We start from the raw sequence: 23,816 nt of genomic DNA on the forward strand, positions 1-23,816 counted from the left end.
TAAAAGGTAGGTAAATGTGAAACCCACATGTGATGATGTGTTAAATCTAAAGAAATGCAAAATACATTAGATATCTAGTTACCAAAAAAGAAGGGAAAAAAGGAAAAAGGTCTCGAATTGCTCCTCTACTATGGTACATAGTTTACATTTGTCCCCCGTAATACTTTTCGTCCAGATCCAACCCTATAGTTAACAAACTATTCAGAATTGCCCTCAACCCTAATGTTCCTCCACTGTGGCACCTAGCCCCTTTATTAATTTGTTCATGTCAGCAACCAAGTCAACAGGTCCTACATACTAAAAGTCACAATAAATATATTTTACTCTTTTTTCTCTTTCTTTCACTATTTTTTCCTCTTTTTTCTTCTATTTCTTCACGTTTCTTGCTCTTCTCCGGCGACCAAAATTCTCAAAGGAAAACCATCTCTACCCCCAATTTCTCAAAAACCAAATCTGATTTCACGGAAAGCCATATGAAGTTTTGAGTAACTAAAATGATATTTGAAGTTTGATTGAGGGAAAAATGTGGGTGTAGCTAGATTCAATCATTATTTATTTCTGTGAAGCTGAATTGACAAAGAATCTGGAAAAAAAATCAAGTTTACTTGACATTTTGTTCTTTGACGTTTTCACTATGTCTGTTTTAAAATATGAGTTTCATAGAAGATTTGGAGGTTCTCTGTGTGATTTGAAGCTGGAATTGAGGGTCGAAATTGTTCCTAATGCTTGATTGTTGTTGGAAAATGAATTAGAGCAAGAAATTGAAACCACCATTATTGAGCAGCTTTGAAGTTTTGAATTGGGTTTGAATAAAACTCAAATTTTTATGTTTGAAATCAATTGTAGGTATTGTCAAGTATACTTGGTATTGAGTAGAAGAACTAGTCTCTGAATTTTGAGAGATTTGGATTGATTTGGTTCAGATTAAATTGAGTTTTGGACAAGAAAAAAAATGGTGCGGCTACTGAACTAGGTAAAAAAAATTGGGTTAATAATTTGTTTGCTTTATCTCAAAGTGTGGGGAAATGGGTAATGGCTAAAAACTCATGGGCGGATGGAGGTGATTTCTTTTTTTTTTGGAGAGCGAGAAACCAGATGATATTCTTTAGTGGTTGAAAATGGATGTTACTTTAATGGTGAATTTGTTTTGGATTGAAAGAGGAAGATGAAGGTAATAGAGTTTGGTGTTGGTGGCCATGTGATGATAGGTTAATTTATTGTGGGATATGCTGATATGGCAGCTGATATGGACAAATTAATAGAGGGATTTGGGTGCCACAATGGAGGGACGTTAGGGTTAAGGGCAATTCTGAATAGTTTATTAATGGTAGGGTTGGATCTGGACGAAAAATATAACGGGGGATAAATGTTAACTATATACCATAGTAGAGGGGAAAATCCTGACCTTTTCCCAAAATAAATTCATTCACGCGCTCAAACATGATTAGAAAACATGCAAGTGGCCATGACTACATGAGGAGTCCAGGGGACACACTTAAGCCAACTTAAAGTACTTATCTGGTCACTAACTAAGTTAAAGTGTCTAACTTACAAAATACACCAAATTTAAGGAGCTATTAAAGTATTTAGCCTTTCTTTATTATAGGTTATATCATAATCAAATGACCAAGGACAATAAAAGGAAGTGAATGTTCTGATCTACTGGCCCAGGTATAGCTGAATATGATGCCTAGAAAATTATACTTTTTTGTAACACCTCAAGTGAAGATTTTATAGAGTTTGGAGTGCTTTTAGAGAATTATCGTTTCTTGTTAAGGAGAAACGCTAATTGTCATTTCTTGGCAAGCAAATCTAGTTGTTCATTGCTTGGCATGAGAGTCTAGAAATTATTTTAGTCTTTTCCTTTTGGAGTATGCTCCTAGTTTTATTGTAACTTATTGATTGCTGATTCAGCCTAATAAAAGTTGTCGTTTAAGTTTATAAAAAACATTAAAAAAAAGCAATTTATGAAGAATTTTCATAATGCACTATAGTTTAGAGTCTAATTATCATACATAACGCGAGTTCCGTGTATGAGCAGCGACTAAGCAACATCTAATTTTTCTTAACACTTTGTACGCTTGAAGGCCCCTCCTCTATGAAAGGGTACAAAGACGGGGCCTTTGATCCAACTCTTTTTTACATAAAAAAATGAAAACCCAAAAATCGGGGAATCCATCGGTCGGATAATAATTTTTTCTAGTAGCACCCGCGATAAAATGTCCGGTATATACATCTTTTTGTGGGACGGAGGCACGCGTGCTAAAACAAAAAATCAACTTGGAAACGCCATACATACTATAGTTTCCTAATTACTATCGTAGCTATTGTTCAATTGTTACCAGCTTGTATTCAGACGCACAACAAATACAACATGTGTCAACTGTATTGGTTCGCACTTTGAGTGGAAGACTATCCCGCAATCCTTCATGAAAACCCTCTTTAAAGCCTATATCGCATCATTTAAGGCGCGATCTAACATTGAAGATGGATATCGCAGCATTTAAGGCATGATATCCATCTTCAATGTTAGATTCATCGTTAGACCTCATTACTGTGCCGTCATAAAAAATAAATCTTTCTCTTCGCACCTTAGATCACGAGGAAGGATTGCTTTTCAAGCTGACCAATATAATAATAAGAAATTTCTTTCCATTTTATATTATTATATAATTATAAGAAAATAAAAAGATTCGCTTTCTTTTAATCGGCTCCTTCTTTGTCAACGCTACTAAGGGCCTATATGTTTGCCTACTTTACTTATTAAAAGATAAGGAGAATAGAAGCTTTAGCCCTTGAACTTGAAACGACTTTTATGAGTTGTCTCAGCAACGCGAATGAATACATAAAAATAGAATTCTTTCGTTGAGAGTCAAACTCAAGACCTTTGCTTACTAAGTGGGTGGTCTAACCAAGTGAGCTACAAGAGCTTGTTGCTCTATTTTTTCAGTTTAAAATAATTGATTCTTATTTCAGTACTTTCAAGTGAATTTGCTATAAAATTTAACTATAGCTACGAATGCTAATTTTTTAAAAGATAACTATAAATGATAAATATCGTATGTATGTTTATTGTGTCGCAAAATTTTTCCTTTTTACTTGGTCAGGATGGCAAATAACAATGATTGGGTAAGAGCCCATTATGGAACATGTTGATCCCAATTTGTGGATTGGGTCTGAGCCCACACTGTAAAGTGGCATGTGATTCTGGCCCAAAAAGAGCGCCGCCAAGAGCTTAATCGTCGGGGTAAGGGCAAATACGTACATTGCAATCCTTTCCGACAAACCGTCAGAATCCTCAAGTTTTCTTGATAACCAAGACGAGTCTCTCTATTTATGTTTTTTGAAACCCAAAACGCCTTTCTTCATCCAAAAACATACCCCTTTATTCTGAATCTTAAACAATCTAGTGATAACGATGAAGAGTAATTCTTCAGAGACGAAATTCGTGCAAGAGTTGATTCTGTACGCGGCAAGCGCTGCTCTTAGCTGCCTCGTGCTGTTTGTGGGGCTCCGACAGCTTGACCCGAACCGGGAAGCATCCAAGAAGGCTCTTGAACACAAGAAGGAAATTGCTAAGCGTCTGGGCCGACCCCTCATTCAAACCAATCCTTATGAGGTCATTATCCAATCTTGCCTAATTTATTTCGGCGCTTTCCCTTTTGTTAAGCTCAGATATATTTTCAGATGCTATTAATTAAAACTAGTATTTATGTTGAATGACCCTGCATAATACAACACTTTTGGCCAAGTAATATCGATGGTGTTGGGTGTGTTAAAGAGAGTCCTTAGCCAGTGTTGTTAAAACCTCATTTGAGGCGCGTTTAAGCTCCGAAGCTCAGACTAAAAGATATTATTAATTTTTAAGGAAATCATTATGAATGGACTAGTTATTTTCTTTCTTGCATTACATATGTACTTTTAGTTTATTTTCGTTGCGCCTTTTTTAACTAAAGCCCAAACTTTATTGTGCTTTGCGCTTAAAGCCCTGATAGACCTAGAGCACTTTTTAATGCTTTTTGCCTTTGACAATACTGTCCTTAGCTTTTAGAACTTGCGCCCTCCTACTTCTTGTGAAATTATTGTATTTGTGAGTCTGACCCGTTGTTCTAAAATTTTGGTTTAGGTGATATTTATTTATTGAAGATGATAGTATACTTATATTTGTCTTTATCATTCTGAACTATTAGAGTTTCGGATAGTGCACGTTATATTCACTTCTTCTGATTAGGATCATTTTCCCAATGATTTGTGAGAGCTTCCCCACAACACAACCTTCAACATAGTATTTAAGGGAATAATAGCCTGTGATATCTGAAAAGTTTAGGTTTAAAGACATATTTGATTCAGTTATATTTTATCCAAGGTTGTGGCCTAGTGGTCAATAAAGTGGGAGGAGAACCATGAGGTCTTAGTTTTGATTCCTAGAGGAGGCAAAAAACATTAGGCGATTTCTTCACATCTGTCTTAGCTTTAGCGGGCAAAGTTACTCGATATCTGTGCTGGTGGGAGGTAGCAGGTACCCGGTGGAATAGTCGAGGTGGGCAAGCTGATCGGAACACCACTGTCATTAAAAAAGATTTAAGTTATATGAGCATCATATTTCTTTTTTGGTGTGAATAATTTTGGTGAATCAAACTTGTAGTTTTAACTTGTAGTTGAAAACTATCATTCTCATATTAAATTCAATCATTTTCATATTGAGATGGGATAACTTATTGCTCTTTTGTACTTTGTGTTAACAGGATGTGATAGCCTGTGATGTAGTGAACCCTGATCATATAGATGTGGAATTTGATTCCATTGGTGGGTTGGAATCCATTAAGCAAGCATTATATGAATTAGTAATTCTTCCCATGCGGAGGCCTGAGCTATTTTCTCATGGAAAGCTGCTGGGTCCGCAAAAAGGAGTCCTGCTTTATGGACCACCTGGGACTGGAAAGACTATGCTTGCCAAAGCAATTGCTAAAGAGTCTGGTGCGGTTTTTATTAATGTGAGAATATCAAATCTGATGAGCAAGTGGTTCGGTGATGCACAAAAATTAGGTGAGTGTAGATCTTACCTTCAGTCTTGCAAGGTTCTTTCCTCAGCAGTTCTTCTCTTGGGTGTGTTGACTTGCTGAAATTTGCATGACTGCATTGAATTTTCTGAGTCTTATTTTGGTGAGTGTTATTGAGGGCCCACAGGCATTACACTGTCCAAAAAGAAAGTATCCGAGAGGAACATAAGTACTGTGTCATGTTACTCTAAAGTCTATACCACGAGGAAGTCGCTAATTTTAGCTGGTCCTTTCTACGTTCATCTCGGTTTTGGCATTCTGCATGACCTCAACAGGACAGATGTTTTGCTAATTTTAAAGATCTCTTTCAACATTTTGTTATTGACGGGAGTTCTTTTGCTATGAACAGTGCTACATGAACTAGTGAAGTTGGAGATCTGAGGAAACAGGAGAGTCTAACTTTCCTATTACTTATTAGGAACAATTTTCAAAATAATGTTGGCTGAAGCACCAAAAATAGCTAGAGACTTTTGAGAGATAAAACATAAATGTCAAATCAAGATATTTGTCAATAATTTTTGGATAGGTCGTGATTCTTGGTTGAGCTCTACTCAATTTCTGAAATTATTTGTCATTTGATTTATATGCCAATTGGATTTGGAAATAAGAAAAGGAAGACGTTTTGATTAATTTTGAGACTCATTTACTGTGTGGCAATGATATCATCCAACTCTGAAACACTTGATGCTTTTAAAATGTCTCTAATGTAGTGGTTTCCTTAGCTCTTTAAATTGCTTTAGTGCAGGTAGTATGTAAATAACTTGTGCACTCATTTATGTAATGTTTGAGTTTTAGTTTCCGCTATCTTGCAGCTCTTTTTACTTTTTTAGAAAACTTGCCAGCTTTAAGGGTCAGTGAGGTTCTAATTGTATAAAGTAATGCCCGTTTAAATAGATTATTTAAGTGCCACGAATGGCTCCCCACATCTGCTGAGGAGGATTTTCGGGAGGAAAATGTTGCAAAGTAGATAATGGGATTTAATGCTTTCTAGGTCTTGTTCGTCTACCTGGCATAGTGGCATGGACACTGGAGAAAGTGCATGATATGGGGTATGTTCAAGGCTTGATTAAAAAAATAAAAAAATTGAATCATGAGCTTTCGTACTTCTTTGCTTCATATTTTTTTGTGGAGAAGTAGTCTATGCTGCAAGTTCATACGTGCTCTCCATCAAGCTATCTGCATAGACTTGATCGGTAACTCATTCACAGTCGTCAACTTAATTGCTCCATATAAATTTATTTCCTCAGAAAAAAATAGAAAAATAATTTCATCTCCTCAAGTTGGGGATACCTTTGTTTTAAAACCAAAAGTGATATGCCCCCACGGCTTTGGTTTAGTGGTAAGAGCACAATGCCTGATGTATGCTTAGGCGCATGTCACGAGTTCGAACTCTGCCGTAAGCGAGATCCTAGTATTTAACTGGAGATGGGTAGAGGGGCAAGCGCATTATGCACCGAGTTTCTAACCTTATGCCGCCGGCCCTTGGGAATTATTAAAGGAAAAAAAACAAAAGTAATATAAGAACAGTGATGCATTCATCACCATGGATTATTGGGCTGATTTGAGGCTTGATCATTGGTAGAACAATTGGAACTAGTGGGCTTTCCATTGTGTTAACAGCAAAATGGATGTCGAGGAAGAAGAAGCTGTGAACTTTGCTATGCTATAAAACTCAGGTGCCTAGAAATTTGGCTCGAATTCCTCATGAATAACCCCTAAGTTGAGATCATTTAAATCCTTAAAGCCATAAATATTATATTGTAATCTTATTACACGCAGAGGGCTCTTACTTGAATTCTCTGTAGTGTGGCTTGTGTGTATGATTTATGTATTCCCTCATATCATATAATGTCTTAAAATTTCCTTTAGTTCTATGTAGTATATCAGCACTGTACCATACTAACTAATTGATATTTATTCTTGTGAAAATTGCAGTTTCTGCCGTATTTAGTTTGGCATATAAGCTCCAGCCAGCAATTATATTTATTGATGAAGTGGATAGCTTTTTGGGTCAGCGCAAGACTTCAGATCATGAAGCATTAACAAATATGAAGACTGAATTCATGGCTTTATGGGATGGTTTTACCACAGATCGTAAGTTAACTGCTGAATCTGTTGAATACGTTATACTATATATACATCTTAAGATATATATATATATATATATATATATATATATATATATATATATATATATAAAGTTGAATTCATGGCTTTATGGGATGGTTTTACCACAGATCGTAAGTTAACTGCTGAATCTGTTGAATACGTTACTGTAGTTTTCTCCCTAACAATTCACGATATATATATATTGTGTGTGTCTGTAGACTGGGGAACTGATTGGTGAACTTCATATCACTTTGTACTCCACATCCAAAGATAGTTGGGTTTGGCATATAAATCCTCACTATCATTTATGTATTTTGAGGATTCTATCATAATTTGAATAGTCATGTCTTTTATCTAGTTAATGTGGTCTAGCTATGGGGTTCTGTTGGCTCTAATCATCATGAAATGCTTGATGTAGAGAATGCACGGGTAATGGTTCTTGCTGCAACTAATCGCCCATCTGAGCTTGATGAAGCAATTCTTCGACGTCTTCCTCAGGCCTTTGAGATTGGATTCCCCGAACGTAGAGAGAGAATTGAGATTCTGAAGGTGATCCTGAGGGGAGAGAGGGTGGAAGATAACGTTGACTATGACCACATTGCTAGTTTATGTGATGGATACACTGGTTCAGATCTTCTTGAGCTATGTAAAAAAGCTGCCTACTTTCCTATCCGTGACCTGCTTAATGACGAGAAAAATGGAAAGCCTTCCGCGGTTAGTATTGTGTTATTTATTTTTTAGAATTTCTATATTGAATTTATATTGGCTTAGAAATGTTTATTCTAGTAAGCAACCTATGGCTTATCCATTGACACTCGTTGCTTGGGGTTCCCAACAAATAGAAAAATAAGGGAAAAAGAAAATAAAGATTTGTTTTGAAATATAAATTTACTTTTTCTTTGGGTTACGAGGAACCCTAGCTGATCAACTTGAACTGCTCTAGTTTTGAGCAGATCTGTACACCGCAGACACAGAGGGAGGCATCAGTACCTAGAAAGGGAATGTCCTTCCTTCACGGTTCATTAAAATTAAATTATGTCTGGCCTTTTCAAGACCTCAAATCTGATTTTTTTTAATGTTTTTTTTTTTAATTTTTTAACCTCAACTCTGATTTTAACATGTCCTTGAAGAAAAAGAAAAGTATTCTTCAAAAAGTAAAGAATCCTTTCATTTTGTTTTTTCAACCATTCCAATCTGCAACGGTGACATAGTTAGTGGTCGACCCTGGATTACTGGACTTGCATTCTCGAGATTGGTGAATGATAGCACCTATTTGTGATTTTGGTTTCTGCTCGATTGTTTGGTTGATTTCTATTACCCTGTGCTTGGAATTGGGAAGATTTGCTAGGGAAAATTGTCACTGTATTTGCACGGCATTTCAAGGACATGCTTGTTTTGTTTTTTTTTCTGTTTATCTTCACAAGATTGTCAGGAGACAAAGTTGCTTAACTTGGAGAATATCTTTTCTGTATCTCTTCAAGCAGGAGCCAAGGCCATTATCAGAATCCGATTTGGAGAAAGTTGTAGCTACGTCAAAAAAGACACAGGTTGCTGCAAATGAATACAACACATTGCGTTCACAGTTTGTTGGATTGTCAAGGCAGATGGACAGAGATGATTATCCAGTCCAAGCTGCAATTAGCGAGCTTTCTAAGCTTGTGGTTTCACAAATTTTAAATCTCCAGATAGATAACCAGGATTCTTAATTGCCACAGAGTATCATGGACGGCAAGATTTTGATTGTGTATATTGATTGACATACTTTTTACCGTCACTCTCACTAGGTGAAGTGAGTATTTCAGTAAGTTTTAATGTTGTAGGAAATTTGAGCAATTTAGTTGGCAGTCATTAACAATGAGCTTGGCCTTTGGGGCGTACATGCTGTTGTACCGCTTATTGAATAGAACGACAGCTATTTATCAAGTTTTATTGCATATGCATAATGAAATAGCCGCTCCTATCAGTTTTGTTGCCGGACCAGTTTCTCCTTTTTCCTAATAATCTTGTCTATGAGAAGCTGAGAGTTGGCATACTAACTATGAGCAAATGTGGGATATTTTGTAATGACTAGTAGGACCATATCTTGTGCTTTACCAAGTATCCTTTCCATAGTAATGTTAATTGTTGTTGATTGAAAACGTCAAGAAATGCTTGTGGTTGAAAATACGTACTCTGTTTTTTTCCCCCTCTTTCTTAGTTGTGAGAAGAAAGTGGATGGGGATAAGCTTGTTCATAGTACAAATATTTTAGGCTACCTAATATATCCATGGACTGAAGGCTTTTGCCTCTTATCTTAGCCAACATAAGTGAATACTTGGTTGGAAGATGTATCTTTAAAAATATTGTATTGAAGTGTTCCTAATTTGAGTCAGAAAAAGATAAGACAGTTAATTTCTATCAAAAGCAAAAGTAGCATTCTGAATAGTTGGACGTGTGTATATAATACAGACATGGTGTTTGATCTATAAGAAAAAAATGTCTGCAACCAAAGTATTATATTTCCCGCCGTCTTTAAGCAATATTTCTAGAAAAAAATGTCTGCAACCAAAGTATTACGCTCTCTACCGATTTGGGTTAATAATGGAGAAAATCTCACTTTATACCCATTAATTCCAAACTATTTACCCTTTAATGTCCATGCCCAAACTATTTACTACTCCTATCCATGTTGTCCAAACTATTTACCCGATTATTTCCCAATAATCTTACGTCTGTCTGCGACTGATGGCTTTGGAAGTTCATCAACTCCTCGAACTGGCATGAGTGACTCATTCGGATTATGCTGATTGATTAACAAACTTGGTGGAGAATTCCGAATCTCCTCTTGTGGAGATTATTACTCTCAAACCCTATTTTGACTATTGAATACCCTATTAGCTAATAAACGTAGACACTTGATATTTTGACTATTGAATACCTTCTTCTTTCTCTTCATCCAAACTGGTTTTTGGAGATTTATTGTACAAAAATTCAAATCCACCATTGAAGGACCTTGAAGCTTGAAACTCATAACTTGGTTTGTTTAAGTTTTTAATTATTTTGATCCGATCCTCTATGGGTTTGTTTGGAAAGTTGATTGGAGGTTGTAGCTAAAGTTTTAGTCAATTTGGTGGAGATTTTGTAGTAAATTTTAGAAGTTTGGGTTGAAATATAGTTGAACAAGAGAAGAAGACGAATTTGTATTGTATACTCAAATAATATACAAATATACCATTTTGGTACACAATTCATTCCAATTATATACCCTATTAGTATAATTATATACTATATTGGTATCATATGCTAGTTGAATCATTTTTTGATTGTATTAGCTGCATTTATTCATACAATATTTGATTTTCTTTTAATAATAGTAATATAGTACAATATCTTGAAATACTTTATTATATTAATATGTGGTACACTATTTTTTTTATTTTTCTCTTTATGCATGTGTGTTGTGTAATAGTAGTATAGTCATATAGTTGCGGGAATTAAACAGTAAAACTGTATACCATGTTGGTATAGTTATATTCCATATTGGTATCATATGGTAGTTTGGACATTTTTTTGGTTGTTTTGGCTGTATTTTTAAGTGAATTCTATTCTGAAATTATTTATATGAACGTGATTTACAGTGCTGGAATTTTTGTGTGCTGATGGATATAGATTATGTGTATTTTATAATAGTTTTTATAATTATAGGCAATTGTTGGAACAACCCATACAACTGTATACCCTTTTAGTATATGGAATGAGCAAGTTGTTTTGCGAATATTTAGCTTGCAATGCGAGCATGTAATTTTCTCATATTTTTATTGTATCCTTTAATGTTTTGGTGCAGTAGTATAGTCGCAGATAGTTGTAGCAATATTCTAGAGCAATCATATATTCTGTTGGTATACATGTATACCATATTGGTATCATATGGTACTAGAAGTCTTTTTTGCTACTTATATTTTTATTGCATTTTTCAATATTTTATTATCATTTCTATTCTAACTAGTATATATGGAGATTTAGTGGCCGTAGATTTTGTTTTCTTGCTCCATCATTGGTTGGTGTTACTGCTAATGGTAGAGTATGTACTGATATTCGTAGGGAAGGAAATCAAGGTTTGCATGGCAATCACGTGGAATTTTAAAAAGAACAAGAAATAAAGAAAAAAAATAAAAAAAAATAAAAATAAAGAAGGAGTCAAATTTGAGTATAAAATAAGTTATGGTAAAAATAACAATAATACGATTTGGACAAAAATAAATGAATAAAAGTGAAAAAATAAAAAAAATAGGAAGAAAATGATAAAAAAGTAAAGGAGAAAAGAAAGAAAAAAAGGAAAAAAAGAAAGAAAAGAAGCATAGAAATAAAAAAGAATTGGAGAATAAAGAAAAAATTCCCCACAAAAACTACTATGGGTAGAAAATGTAATTAGTTTATGGGTAGAAAAATAAATAGATAGACAAGGATAAATAGTTTTATTTTTGTGGGTAACTGTGTCAAAACCCCTTAATAATGCTATCAATGTTGGCTTATGTTTTTAGCTTCTTATCCAGTTTAACCCACTTTGTAACATAAAGTTCTTTTTTTTATTCGTTAGCCTAACATTAAAGACCTACTTCTAATATTTTCTTTTCTTTCTTCTTCTCCTTCATACAAAAACAAACTTTAATGTTTAGTTCATCAATTGTTGACTCAATATAATCACGCAAGGATTGTAGCCCCAATTATCCAATCATACTCTAAAATCAAAATATGGTAGTATTAACATTAGACACTACCATATTTATATGTTATGACCATTTTTATACTCATATTTTCAATTGAAGCAAGCAAAGTTTTAAACCATATCTTTGAATAACAAAATTTAGCTTATAAGTAATTAAGTTATCGTTATACCAATAATGTTCTATGTTTGTCATGGTAGGTGAGAAATCTCGTGATCGGGTGTACACTTTATATTCCTTTTTTTTTTTGCGTAGATGTTAGAATTTTTGAAATTGGTTTTAATTTTTTACTTTCTTTTAGGTGTTTGGACTTGGTATTGTTCCAATCGATTGGAAAAATCAAGAGAAGTTTAAAATTTAAATTTGAAGTAATTTGGAGTAGATATGAGTCAAATTTCAGATCTTGGTTTTCCGAGTTTGTTAGTTGTTTGAATTAGGTGTTGTTCCAATCATTCAGAAACATTAAGAGGAGTTCAAAGAATAAATTTGAAATAATTTAGAGTAGATTTAAACTATTTTTGATTTCAGAAAAAAAATCAAGAAAGAAGATGAATTCAGTTTTTGTATAATAGTGTACAATATCGTATAATAGTGTATAAATACCTCTTATACACTATTATATACCTTTTTTGGATTGTCACCTGGTGCCCGATACCCGTATTGGAGCCCGATTAAATCCAGATTCGTGCCGGGAAGTTCCACGTGTAAAACGCTCCCTAACAAAGACGACTTCATACTCAGGGGCTCGAACTCGAGACACTATTATATTCTTTTAAACACCTTATACAAGCGTATGTAGACAAATTCCTTCCACGATTTTTAGTTGCAATTCTTGTTCAAAACCAATCTAAATCTCCATTCAAATTTTGTATACAATTTCCTTATACTATTTTTAACAAGTCTAAACAACACCTAATCTAAATTTCTCACAAAATCATATTCGAAATTTAAACTCACTTATTTAAGCTTGTTCAACAATTGTGGATTACCTTAAAAATCTAATTTCACCATCCAAATAGATTTGGTTTGTTGAACTAATGTTTGAGTCACAATTATTGATATGAAGATTGGATTAGAAGCTTGGGTATTTTTTAAAAAATTGAATAGCAATTTCGAGAACCTATTTGGAGTTGGATGTTTAATTTTAGCCTATTATTTTTATGCTACAACTTTGCAAAGTTGAATATAAGCCACCTAATTGCAATGTATGTGTGTGAGTCATATTTATGTGTAATTCCCTCATATTTTTATTATTCTACCTTCTTGAGCGGACGAGTAATGGCGCAAAAACTATTCTTGTCAGAAAAATAGGTGCGCAAAACTAAATGTAAGTGGTGTGATGTTAGAAACCAATTTAGAAAAAAAGAAAAGAAAGAGTTCATTTCACTACTGCATGTACTGATGTAGCGGTTCCTTATTTTTTTTTTAAATTTCATGGTGGATTCGGGAGTAAAGTAGTTGTATTGAAATATATATGTAAGTTTGACGATTACGATACGTTCATTTTGATGTTAATATAGTAGGGGTTGAAAAGCGAGCATCTTTGGAGGCATTTTGTCCCACCAAATAACCGTACGTGTCGATATTGATTAGTTGAAGAGCGCAGACAAGGACGACTCCGAAGAAATGGACTGATCTGAAGTTCGCAGCCAGCAATCCATTAAACTCGATCGAAAATATGCCAATTAATGAAGGAAAGTGACTTCCAAGTCCCCCACAACAAAATTTGGTCTTCTTTCGATTCATCTGAATCTGTTAGATTTAGGAATTTTCTTTTGTGTTGTATTGAATGAAATCATGTGTACAGTACATGTATTTTTATATACAAAGCAAATGGACCTAAGTGTAAAGAATAAATCTTCTAACTACCTACAGTTATACTATTCCTATTCCTCACACTATAACTAACGTATACAGATCAGTAATAAAATAGAAACTGAAAGATGCTATTTTATTATCTCTAGAAGCTTCTAATTGTCTTCAGAAAATTGCCTAGTCTTGGACTGAGGCTGATGTATTTGTGCTGGCCCAAAACAGTGAGAAGGCCCAAGACACTTAATTGGCCCAATTTCCTTCTTGTTTTGTGTTCCATTATCAGATAAAGACTTATTTGCATAAGTCATTTGTTTCACTTCATTCCAACTGATAACACTCTCTTACTTTTGTCTAAAAATTGATCCCTCTTTCAATGTAGGGTTTGGTAAAATTGAATCACCATCTCCAACATCCCCCCCTCCCCCTCAAGTTGGAAGGGGGGAAAGACACTCCCAACTTGCCGATGACAGAGTGATGGACAAAACCAAGGATAGCTTTCGTAAAGACGTCGGTGAGCTGAGAGGGTGAAGGCACAAAGTGAAGGGAAATCAAACCGGCCAAAAATTGTTGCCGGAAAAAATGGCAATCTAGTTCGACATGCTTCATCCTTTCATTGAAGCTGAGATTTTTAGCTATGTGAAGCGCCGCTTGACTGTCAGAGTGAACGGCCACCGGAAGAGATGGAGGAATAGAGAGGTCTTGTAGAAGATGCACCAACCAAGTGACTTCTGAGACAACTCTCATCATAGATCGGTACTCGACTTCTGCAGAAGAAAGGGAAACCAAAGTTTGCTTTTTAGATTTCCAAGAGATGGGAGAACCTCCGAGACTGATAGAATACGACTAATGGAACGTCTAGTGTCTGGACAAAATCCCCAATTAGAATCACAAAAAGCCAAAAGCTTTTAAAGGGTCTGAGTTGAAGAAGAGACCAAGCCCAGGAGTAGCATGAAGATAATGAAGACAGTGAATCCCTGCATCAAAATAAGATTGGCGAGGAGATTGCATGAATTTACTGAGAACCGGTGCACTGCGAAAGAGATATCCGAGCAAGTATGGGCCAGAAAATTTAATTTGCCCACAAGACGTCGATAAATGGTGAGATTTGAAAGAAGCTGGCTAGAATCTGGCTTTAGCTTTGTATATGGATCAAGTGGTGAAGAAACAGGCTTTAAAGTGAGACAATCAAACTCTGAGAGAAGCTCCAAGGTAAACTTCCGTTGACTCAAAATTAAACCTTGTTGTTCCCGTACGATTTCCATGCCTAGGAAGAAATGTGCTTCCCCAAATCCTTAATTTTGAATTTTGAATCAAGAAAAGTCTTTAAAGCAAGCAATTCAATAAGGTCATCACCAATAAATAGTATATCATCAACATAAACAGCAACAATGGAGATAGCAGAATATGTCCCTTTAAAAAATAAAGAATAATCTTTGAGGGAATGAGAGTATCCTTTGAAACTAAGGGCTGCAATAAGTTTGGTGTACCATTGCCGGGAAGCTTGCTTCAGCCCATATAAGGATTTTCTTAACCTGCAAACATGATTAGGACTAGGACTAAGCATTCCCTGATGTATTTTCATGTATACTTCTTCCTACAAATCCATGGAGAAAAATATTATTAACATCTAATTGAATAAGAGACCACCCTTTTTTGATTGTCACTGCCATAAGGCATCTCACTGTTGCCATTTTGACCACAGGAAAAATATCATCCCGGATGACTAACCTGGCTTTGAATCTCTCCAACGCACCATTTGACCTATACTTCACTTTGTAGACCCATTTGCAAGGCAAGGCTTTCATACTCTTGGGCAATTCAACTATCTCCCAGGTGTTGTTAGCTTCTAAGGCTTCAAATTCCTTGGCCATAGCTTGCTGCCAACCAGGATGTACCATTGCCTGGCTATAGGTATTAGGTTCAAAAATATGGGAAGTAGAATTCAATAATTATTGATTGGTAGAAGATAAGGTTGAAAAAGGCAAAATATTAGGCTTAGAGATGTTGTAAAATAAGTAGAAGTTAGGTTAGTCAGATAAACAGAGTTGCATACATAATCTACCAGGTAGGAGGGAGTTTTGCGAATCCTAAGTGACCTCTTCACAGCAGGATGATCAATGAGTGGGGTAGAAAATATAAAAGAGGGTGAAGAAGTAGGGCTGAAAATGATAGAAGCGGGTGAGAAAACAGTAGAAGAAACAGGAATAAGGGAAGTGTGAGTAGTAGGAGAGTGGGAAATTGGAGAATTGCCAGAAATTATAAATGGGGGTGTAGAAGGGCCCCCTTTATTGTGCAAAGCAGGTTCAAGAGAAGGAGCTGTAATTGGAAAAGTAGCCTGATTGGCGCACAATATAGAAAAAGGAAAAATGGTCTCATAGAAGACCACATCTCTGGAAACAAACAACTTCATGGTGCCAAGGTTTAAAAGCTTGTAGCCTTTCTTTCCAAAAGGGTATCCCAAGAAGACACACCTAACAGACCTAGGATCAAATTTAGTCATATGAGAGCTCAAATTAGAAGAATAGGATAGACAACCAAAGGTCTTCAGAATGGTGAGATCAGGATCATTGCCAAACAATATTTGGTAAGGGGACTTGAGACCTAAGACCTTAGAAGGAAACCTGTGGATGAGAAAAGTAGCAGTTAAAAGATATTCCCCCTAATAGGCAATAGGAAGATGTGATTGAAATAATAAAGCTCTACTAATTTTTAGAAGATATTTATGCTTTCTCTCGACCACTCCATTTTGTTGTGGGGTGTTGACACAAGATGTTTGATGTAGAATCCGAGGAGAAAAAATCAGAAGAAGAGGAACTACTCCCTAATTCTAAGGCATTATCAGACTAATCATCTTGACTTTAGTGTGAAACTACCTTTCTACCATAATAAGAAAAGATTTTAAAATAGTGAAAATATTGCTTTTTATTTTGAGAAGATAGGTCCATGTTCCCCAGCTAAAATCATCAACAATAGTGATGAAATACTTGTATCCATCATGAGTTTGTTCCTTGTAGGGTCCCCACGTATCTATGTGGATAAGTTCAAAAATTAAAGTGGAAAAGATGATACTGGAATGAAAAGTCAACCTAGTTTGTCTAGCTTTAGAACATATATCACATGGATGAATATCATTAGGAATGGAAATAGACTGGAAAAATACTGAGGAACAGATGTTTTCTGAAACTTGAAGCTAGAGGAAATAGACTTTGGATGCAGTAAATATAATCCATCTTTGATTTCACCAACTATCACTGGCCTCTTCATTGAAGGGTCCTGCAATATTGTACCAAAAGCAGTAAATAACAGGATACAACTAAGGTGTTTGGTAAGCTTATGAACAGATAATAGATTGAATTGAAAATCTAGTACATAGAAAACATTAGAGATGGTTATTCCTGGCAGAAGATGTACACTTCCAATCTGTTTAACTTTTACCTTGTGGGAATTGGGAAGCTTAATAGAGACTGGCATAGGAAGAGAAATATTGTTGAACAAGATAAAAAAATCAGATGTCATGTGTTCTGAAGCCCCTGAGTGTATAATCCAAGACTTAGGGTGAACAAAGAAAAACAGGAGATGACATTAAGTTCTGACAGTGGTATATCTGCACAGTTGGCAGCAACTACTGCCTTAGAAGAATGATCACTTTGTTGCCCAATTTGCACATGTTGAAGCAATTGAAATAGCTGATTGTACTGCTCCTGAGTAATTGTGTTTGCTGAAGAAACTCTCTCTCCCCCATTTACTGACTGTCCTGCATTGTCTTTAGTGATAGCTGCATTTTCATGTGCATAACTCTGAAATTTCTTGGACTTAGTGAACTTGAAATCTGCTGGAAAACCCACTACCCTGTAGCATTTGTCAATAGTATGACCTGGTTTCTTGCAATAGTTGCAAAATAGGCTGTTTTTCTTTCCAACAAAATTTCCTTTGAACTTTCTTCTATAGTTTTGTGATTGTTGATTTGTTGTTGTCCTGCCATGAATGCAGATTCTGCATGATGCACCCCAATGTATATTTCTCTTTGTTTTTCATCTTGGATTAAGAAAGAATATGCTTTATTGACATTGGGTATAGGGGTCATCATCAGGATGTTGCTCTTGACTAGAACATATGCTTCATTTAGGCCCATCAGGAATTGAATTAATCTGCCATCCTGAAAAGATTTGAGGTTTTTTTGTTTCCCTCCACATGAACAGTTGCAAGAACAGCTGATACATGTATTCAATGTATCTAATTTATCCCAGATTTTCTTCATTTTAGTATATTAGTGTTTCCTTGAACAAGTTCATTAAGTTCTTTTTGGAGTTGATATAGTTGAGCTCCATTACACTGCCCAAACCTAGCCTCTAACTCCATCCATATATCTTTTGCAGTTTTGGAATACAACACACTATCAACAATATCCCTAGAAAAAGAGTTTAAGAGCCAGGAAATTACCATGTCGTTGCAACGATTCCAAGCTTTGGATGAAGGATCAGCCATGTCTAGTTCTTTGATGGATCCATCAATGAAGCCAAGCTTGTTCTTGGCTGAGAGTGCTATCACAATTTCCCTATGCCAACCAGCATAGCTTTTCCGATCAAAAACTGAATTGACTAACACCATACTAGGTGAGTCTGATGGGTGAAGGTAGAGTAGATATGAAGCATCAGAAACAAGAATGTTTCGAGCAATCACTGTGGAAGGAGAAGGTGTTTCTTCAGTTGAGGGAGACATGAGTAATCTGAATGAAATAAGTTAAGAACAGAAGAATGAAGGATGAAGAGAAGGACGTTGATGAGCTACCAATGCTCTGATACCATGTTAGATTTAGGAAATTTTCTTTTGTATTGTATTGAATGAAATTATCTGTACAGTACATGTATTTTATATAAAAATCAAATAGACCTAAGTGTAAAGAATAAATCTTCTAACTACCTACAACTGTACTATTTCTATTCCGCACGCTATAACTAATGTATATAGGTCAGTAACACAATAGAAACTAAAAGATGCTATTTTATTATCTCTAGAAGCTTCTGATTGTCTTCAAAAAATTGCCAAGTCTTGGACTGAGGCTGATGTATTCGTGCTGGCCCAAAACAGTGAGAAGTCCCAAGACACTTAGTTGGCCCAATTTCCTTCTTGTTTTGTGTTTCATTATCAGACAAAAGACTTATTTGCATAAGTCATTTGTTTCACTTCATTCCAACTGATAACTCTCTTTTTCTTTTGTCTAAAAATCGATCCCTCTTTCAGTTTAGAATTTGGTAAAATTGAATCACCATCTCCAACAAAATCACACTCATACATGCACTTACATACCCAGCTTAACATATCTTGAAAAATAATCGTGTCGAGGGTTTGAAGTAGAATTAGTATATTTGGCAATCTTATCTGACTAAGTTGTTTTGTACTTTCACTGGCTTGAGCAATCGAAATATCGATACTCTCTTCTTTTCAATTTATGTGAACCTATTTCCTTTTTAGTCCGTGCCAAAAAGTATGACCTTTTTTCTTATTTGGAAATAATTTATCTTTATGCAATGATTTATAGTCACACAAAATATATGTGCATCATTTTACACAACAAGTTCAAAAGTCTTTTTTTTTTTTTAAACTCCGTACATAAATTGATACGGAGAGAGTATTAATTAGGACAATGGGGAGTGACGGAAACATTCAATGATGCACAATTTAGAATTTGACCATAAAGATAAATTAATAATCTCACCGGTCCTTCTGCAGTGTTAGCAAATTGAGTGCCACCATTTATTCATCATTTTTGAAAAATTTGCATCCAATATTTGCACCAAGCAAATAAGACTGAAACATTTATATTCTACATGCATTTGTTACTGTACCATGGTTGTATTAGTAAGTATATTCTTCTCTGCAAGTGTATCTAGGTAGATATTATCATGGAAAGGAGTACCATCATACCACTAATAATGAGGGGTATATCTAGGTGAAGAGGTATGGGTTCATGTGAACTCACGTTCCTTTACGTAGGCAAGTACCAGCATACCACTAACTTTGGCTGATTTTATTTTCTACACAGAGTATTAATATATTTGTGAAAAATTACCTAAAGTTGCAAAAAGAACAGAATTTTGAATTTATAATTTTAAAAGTATAATGAGTTCACGGTAAGAGTCTAAAGTTAAACCCATCAAATATAAATTAGTATTAGTACCCGCACGATGTGCGGATAATATTATGGTCATGCTAAATTTTATAAATTAAAAAAGAACAAATTATATGAATAACTATTGACATAAACTTAAATATTATAACCCCATATATAGTCGGTGAAACAAACAAATAAAAATACAATATGATTCAAAAATAAATACTCTTTTCCTTTCAATTTACATAAAATATTTTTCTTATTAGTTTGTTCCAAAAAAATGACACATTTATGTATTTGAAAATAATTTAACTTTAAATTTTTTATTTTACCCATTTTACATATAATGAGAAGTTCTTACACCCATACAAATATCATGGCCACACAAAACTATATAGGATCATAAGTTTCAAAATTTTGTTTTCGTTCTTAAATTCTGTGTCAAGTCAAACTATCTCGTCTATATTGAAATTTAGTGAAGCCATACTATATAGAGTAATAACTAATAAAAATACATTTAGTAATATCTTAATTTAAATTATAAAAATATATTATATTATTATCTCAACATAATAACTTCTCACATCAATATCAACTTCTACCAACCTAAAATTACACAATGACAAATTAATATATACATACATGATAATTTATTAACAACCAATATATTCTAACTTTAGGGAGTTGCCAACTTATAAAATAGTTTGATCGTAATTTGCTCAATAATTTTGCTAGTTACCTCAATTTTAACCACATAATTAAAGTCACTTTGTTTTTAACAATTTAAATGATACCTTTGGGATATAGTTAAGATTAATATATTATAATTAAATAAATGTTAATCTACTTTAAATATTTTTATTCTATGGTGCACATGTACTAAAAGAAGATGAGTTCTTACATGTAATTCTTAATTAAATGAATCTTACCTTATGATTTTTGTAATTCACTTTATTTTGTGTAAATATCAATTCCAAATAGTGCAATTATATTCCTCTATGTGTTTACCCTATTCAAATCCACACACACACACACACACACACACACACACACACACACACACACACACACACACACACACACACACACACACACACACACACACACACACACACATATATATATATATATATATATATATATATATATATATATATATATATATATATATATATATATATATATATCGACCACATCGGTTGCTCGATCAATTGACTCATACAATTTGAGAGAACATAAATATCAACAATGAGCTAAAAAGTCATTGTCTATACCTGAGCCATTAGAGAAGAATCTTACAATTTGAGAGAACATAAATATCAACAATGAGCTAAAATGTCATTGTCTGTACCTGAGCCATTAGAGAAGAATCTATCCTCCCTTCTTATCTATTTTAGCATAGCAACTGCTAGCACTAATAGAAAAATAAATAAAAAAATGTATGTATTGCTTCCAAACAATTGAGATATAAAATAAATTATAAAATATTGGATAATTAATTTTATCGTAAGGCAACACAATTGGCATTTATTCGGACGATGTCTGAGTCGGTTCATAGTTTAAAATATTATCCCCACAGAAATGTATGTCATCAGTTCCTTTATTCTTGTGTAATTTTATGGTTGATCAACTCCATTCCAATATTATTGGAGTTGCTTTAAAATTGATAGAATCGAACTGCATTAATATGACCATTCTCTTTCTGAGAATCATTTTAAAAGTATTCGACTCCAAATCACATACATCACACATCTTGATTCTCAAAACTGAAATGCTAATTGAGCAAGAGATATAGATTTATTTTTAAATTAATTAAAAGTATCAATTTACCCACACTGTCTTTATACCCCCTCCCCCTTCTATATTATTTCCCCTATTATAAAATTTTATATAATTATTTCATTTATATGAAAGTTTGACTTTAAATTCCATATATAGTTCTTAAGTGATATTTCCTTATTTGACAATCTCCCACAAACTCTTTAAGATTGCCAAGTGGCTTTATAGTAGCTTGTCATTTGGCTTAACCACAATGTAAACTTTCTTGCTTTAATATATATATAGATTCGTGTTGTATCTATAATATTTTCGTAATATTTTTCTAATTCTTTTGAAAATATGCCAAAGTTTAAACGAAGAAGTTCTTTTATTATTTTCCATAAATCTACACTTTTAGTAATTATTATTTAGTATTATGTGCAATAAGCAATTAATTTTTTTCTTTTTGTTTTCCGTATAGAGTTTTGACTTTAATTTTTTTTATAACTTAACTACATGACAATTTTAATTACATCTTTATATTTTTAATTTGTTGCTTGGTGTTATTTCATTGTAAATGTTTTAAATTTTAGGTTTATAAATTATGTTTTCAATTGCGTGATACTATCTATATAATATGTTGTTTCTCGTAATAATTCAAAAAGCTCTCTTATATCAAAATTCTTTACTTTTCAAATAAAAAATTTCAGTTATAAAATATTAGTACAGTGATTGAACTTTATTTTTTTTTAAAAAAAATTATTATTTCAATTTAATTTCAATAAATGAAATTCCATATATAGTTCTTAAGTGATATTTCCTTATTTGACAATCTCCCACAAACTCTTTAAAATTGCCAAGTGACTTTATAGTAGCTTGTCATTTGGCTTAACCACAATGTAAACTTTCTTGCTTTAATATATATATAGATTCGTGTTGTATCTATAATATTTTCGTAATATTTTTCTAATTCTTTTGAAAATATGCCAAAGTTTAAACGAAGAAGTTCTTTTATTATTTTCCATAAATCTACACTTTTAGTAATTATTATTTAGTATTATGTGCAATAAGCAATTAATTTTTTTCTTTTTGTTTTCCGTATAGAGTTTTGACTTTAATTTTTTTATAACTTAACTACATGACAATTTTAATTACATCTTTATATTTTTAATTTGTTGCTTGGTGTTATTTCATTGTAAATGTTTTAAATTTTAGGTTTATAAATTATGTTTTCAATTGCGTGATACTATCCATATAATATGTTGTTTCTCGTAATAATTCAAAAAGCTCTCTTATATCAAAAATCTTTACTTTTCAAATAAAAAATTTCAGTTATAAAATATTAGTACAGTGCTTGAACTTTATTTTTATTTTTTAAAAAAATTATTATTTCAATAAATGAAATTCCATATATAGTTCTTAAGTGATATTTTCTTATTTGACAATCTCCCACAAACTATTTAAGATTGCCAAGTGGCTTTATAGTAGCTTGCCATTTGGCTTAACCACAATGTAAACTTTCTTGCTTTAATATATACTAGTATTAGTACCCGCGTGATGCGCGAATAATTAAAAAGAACGATCTACACCATAAAGTTTAATATGTTAGTGTTAATATCATCTTTACAACCAAACATTAAAAACATTTTAAGACTCCAGTAAAACTTTCATTTCATCTCCTAATAAATGTTTCATAAAAAATAATGATACTATACAATTTGTTTGATATGAATGTTCCACAAAAAATAATGATGCTATACAATTTGCTTGATATGTAGCACGTGCCTAAGGGAACATTTTTGTAGCAAATGCTCATTACATATTGCAGTGCATTTTTCAGAAGTTGTCCTTTGTATTGAGGTTTATCACTACAAAAAAACATGGGTAAAAACTCAAGAATTTCTGGTAAACCCATGTCACTAACATTTTGGAAAATTGAAAACCTAATTATGCGTAAGACACCTTACATTTCCTAATGCTTATATTGAAAGTACGAAAATCCCAATAGTTGCATGAATTCGATCTCCCTAAAATAAAAAATTTGAAAAGAAATTTAAGTTAGTAAGGCGCATAAGTTGAAGAAAATACATCACAACTCGAAAAAAATAACATGTAAAAGAGTATGTACCTTTTCATCTTGAATAATTAATTCAATTAAATTAGAATTTTCTGGTTTCTCGCGATCTGGAATGTGTCATAATCTAACAACACGACCATTTAAATTCCAACTCATTTTGGACATTAATATTTCGCTGATAT

The 23,816-nt window shown here is 33.5% G+C and overlaps 1 protein-coding gene and 1 long non-coding RNA gene across 2 annotated transcripts; both read left to right on the top strand.

The window, feature by feature from the left end:
- Positions 1-3,260: 3,260 nt before the first annotated feature.
- LOC107803714 (uncharacterized) lies at positions 3,261-9,132 on the top strand. Its single transcript, XM_016627478.2, has 5 exons — positions 3,261-3,619; positions 4,746-5,046; positions 6,996-7,154; positions 7,588-7,883; positions 8,654-9,132. Exons 1-5 carry the CDS (start codon positions 3,419-3,421, stop codon positions 8,873-8,875), a joined length of 1,179 nt encoding a protein of 392 aa, XP_016482964.1. The 5' UTR covers positions 3,261-3,418; the 3' UTR covers positions 8,876-9,132.
- A 4,323-nt stretch (positions 9,133-13,455) lies between these two features.
- On the top strand, positions 13,456-18,595 carry LOC107803713 (uncharacterized). Its single transcript, XR_001652063.2, has 2 exons — positions 13,456-14,896; positions 18,064-18,595. It is a non-coding gene; the product is annotated as an uncharacterized LOC107803713 (long non-coding RNA).
- Positions 18,596-23,816: the final 5,221 nt, after the last annotated feature.

This window comes from Nicotiana tabacum, chromosome 8 (assembly GCF_000715075.1).
Source record: "Nicotiana tabacum cultivar K326 chromosome 8, ASM71507v2, whole genome shotgun sequence".
Lineage (NCBI taxonomy): Eukaryota > Viridiplantae > Streptophyta > Magnoliopsida > Solanales > Solanaceae > Nicotiana > Nicotiana tabacum.

What these genes read in the sequence shown, in the direction of transcription:
- LOC107803714 (XM_016627478.2), top strand. Translation starts at nt 3,419, where the DNA reads ATGAAGAGTAATTCTTCAGAGACGAAATTCGTGCAAGAGTTGATTCTG. An exon ending in TTCAAACCAATCCTTATGAG is followed by an intron (nt 3,620 to 4,745) that starts GTCATTATCCAA and finishes TTGTGTTAACAG; the next exon opens with GATGTGATAGCCTGTGATGT. An exon ending in GGATGGTTTTACCACAGATC is followed by an intron (nt 7,155 to 7,587) that starts GTAAGTTAACTG and finishes TGCTTGATGTAG; the next exon opens with AGAATGCACGGGTAATGGTT.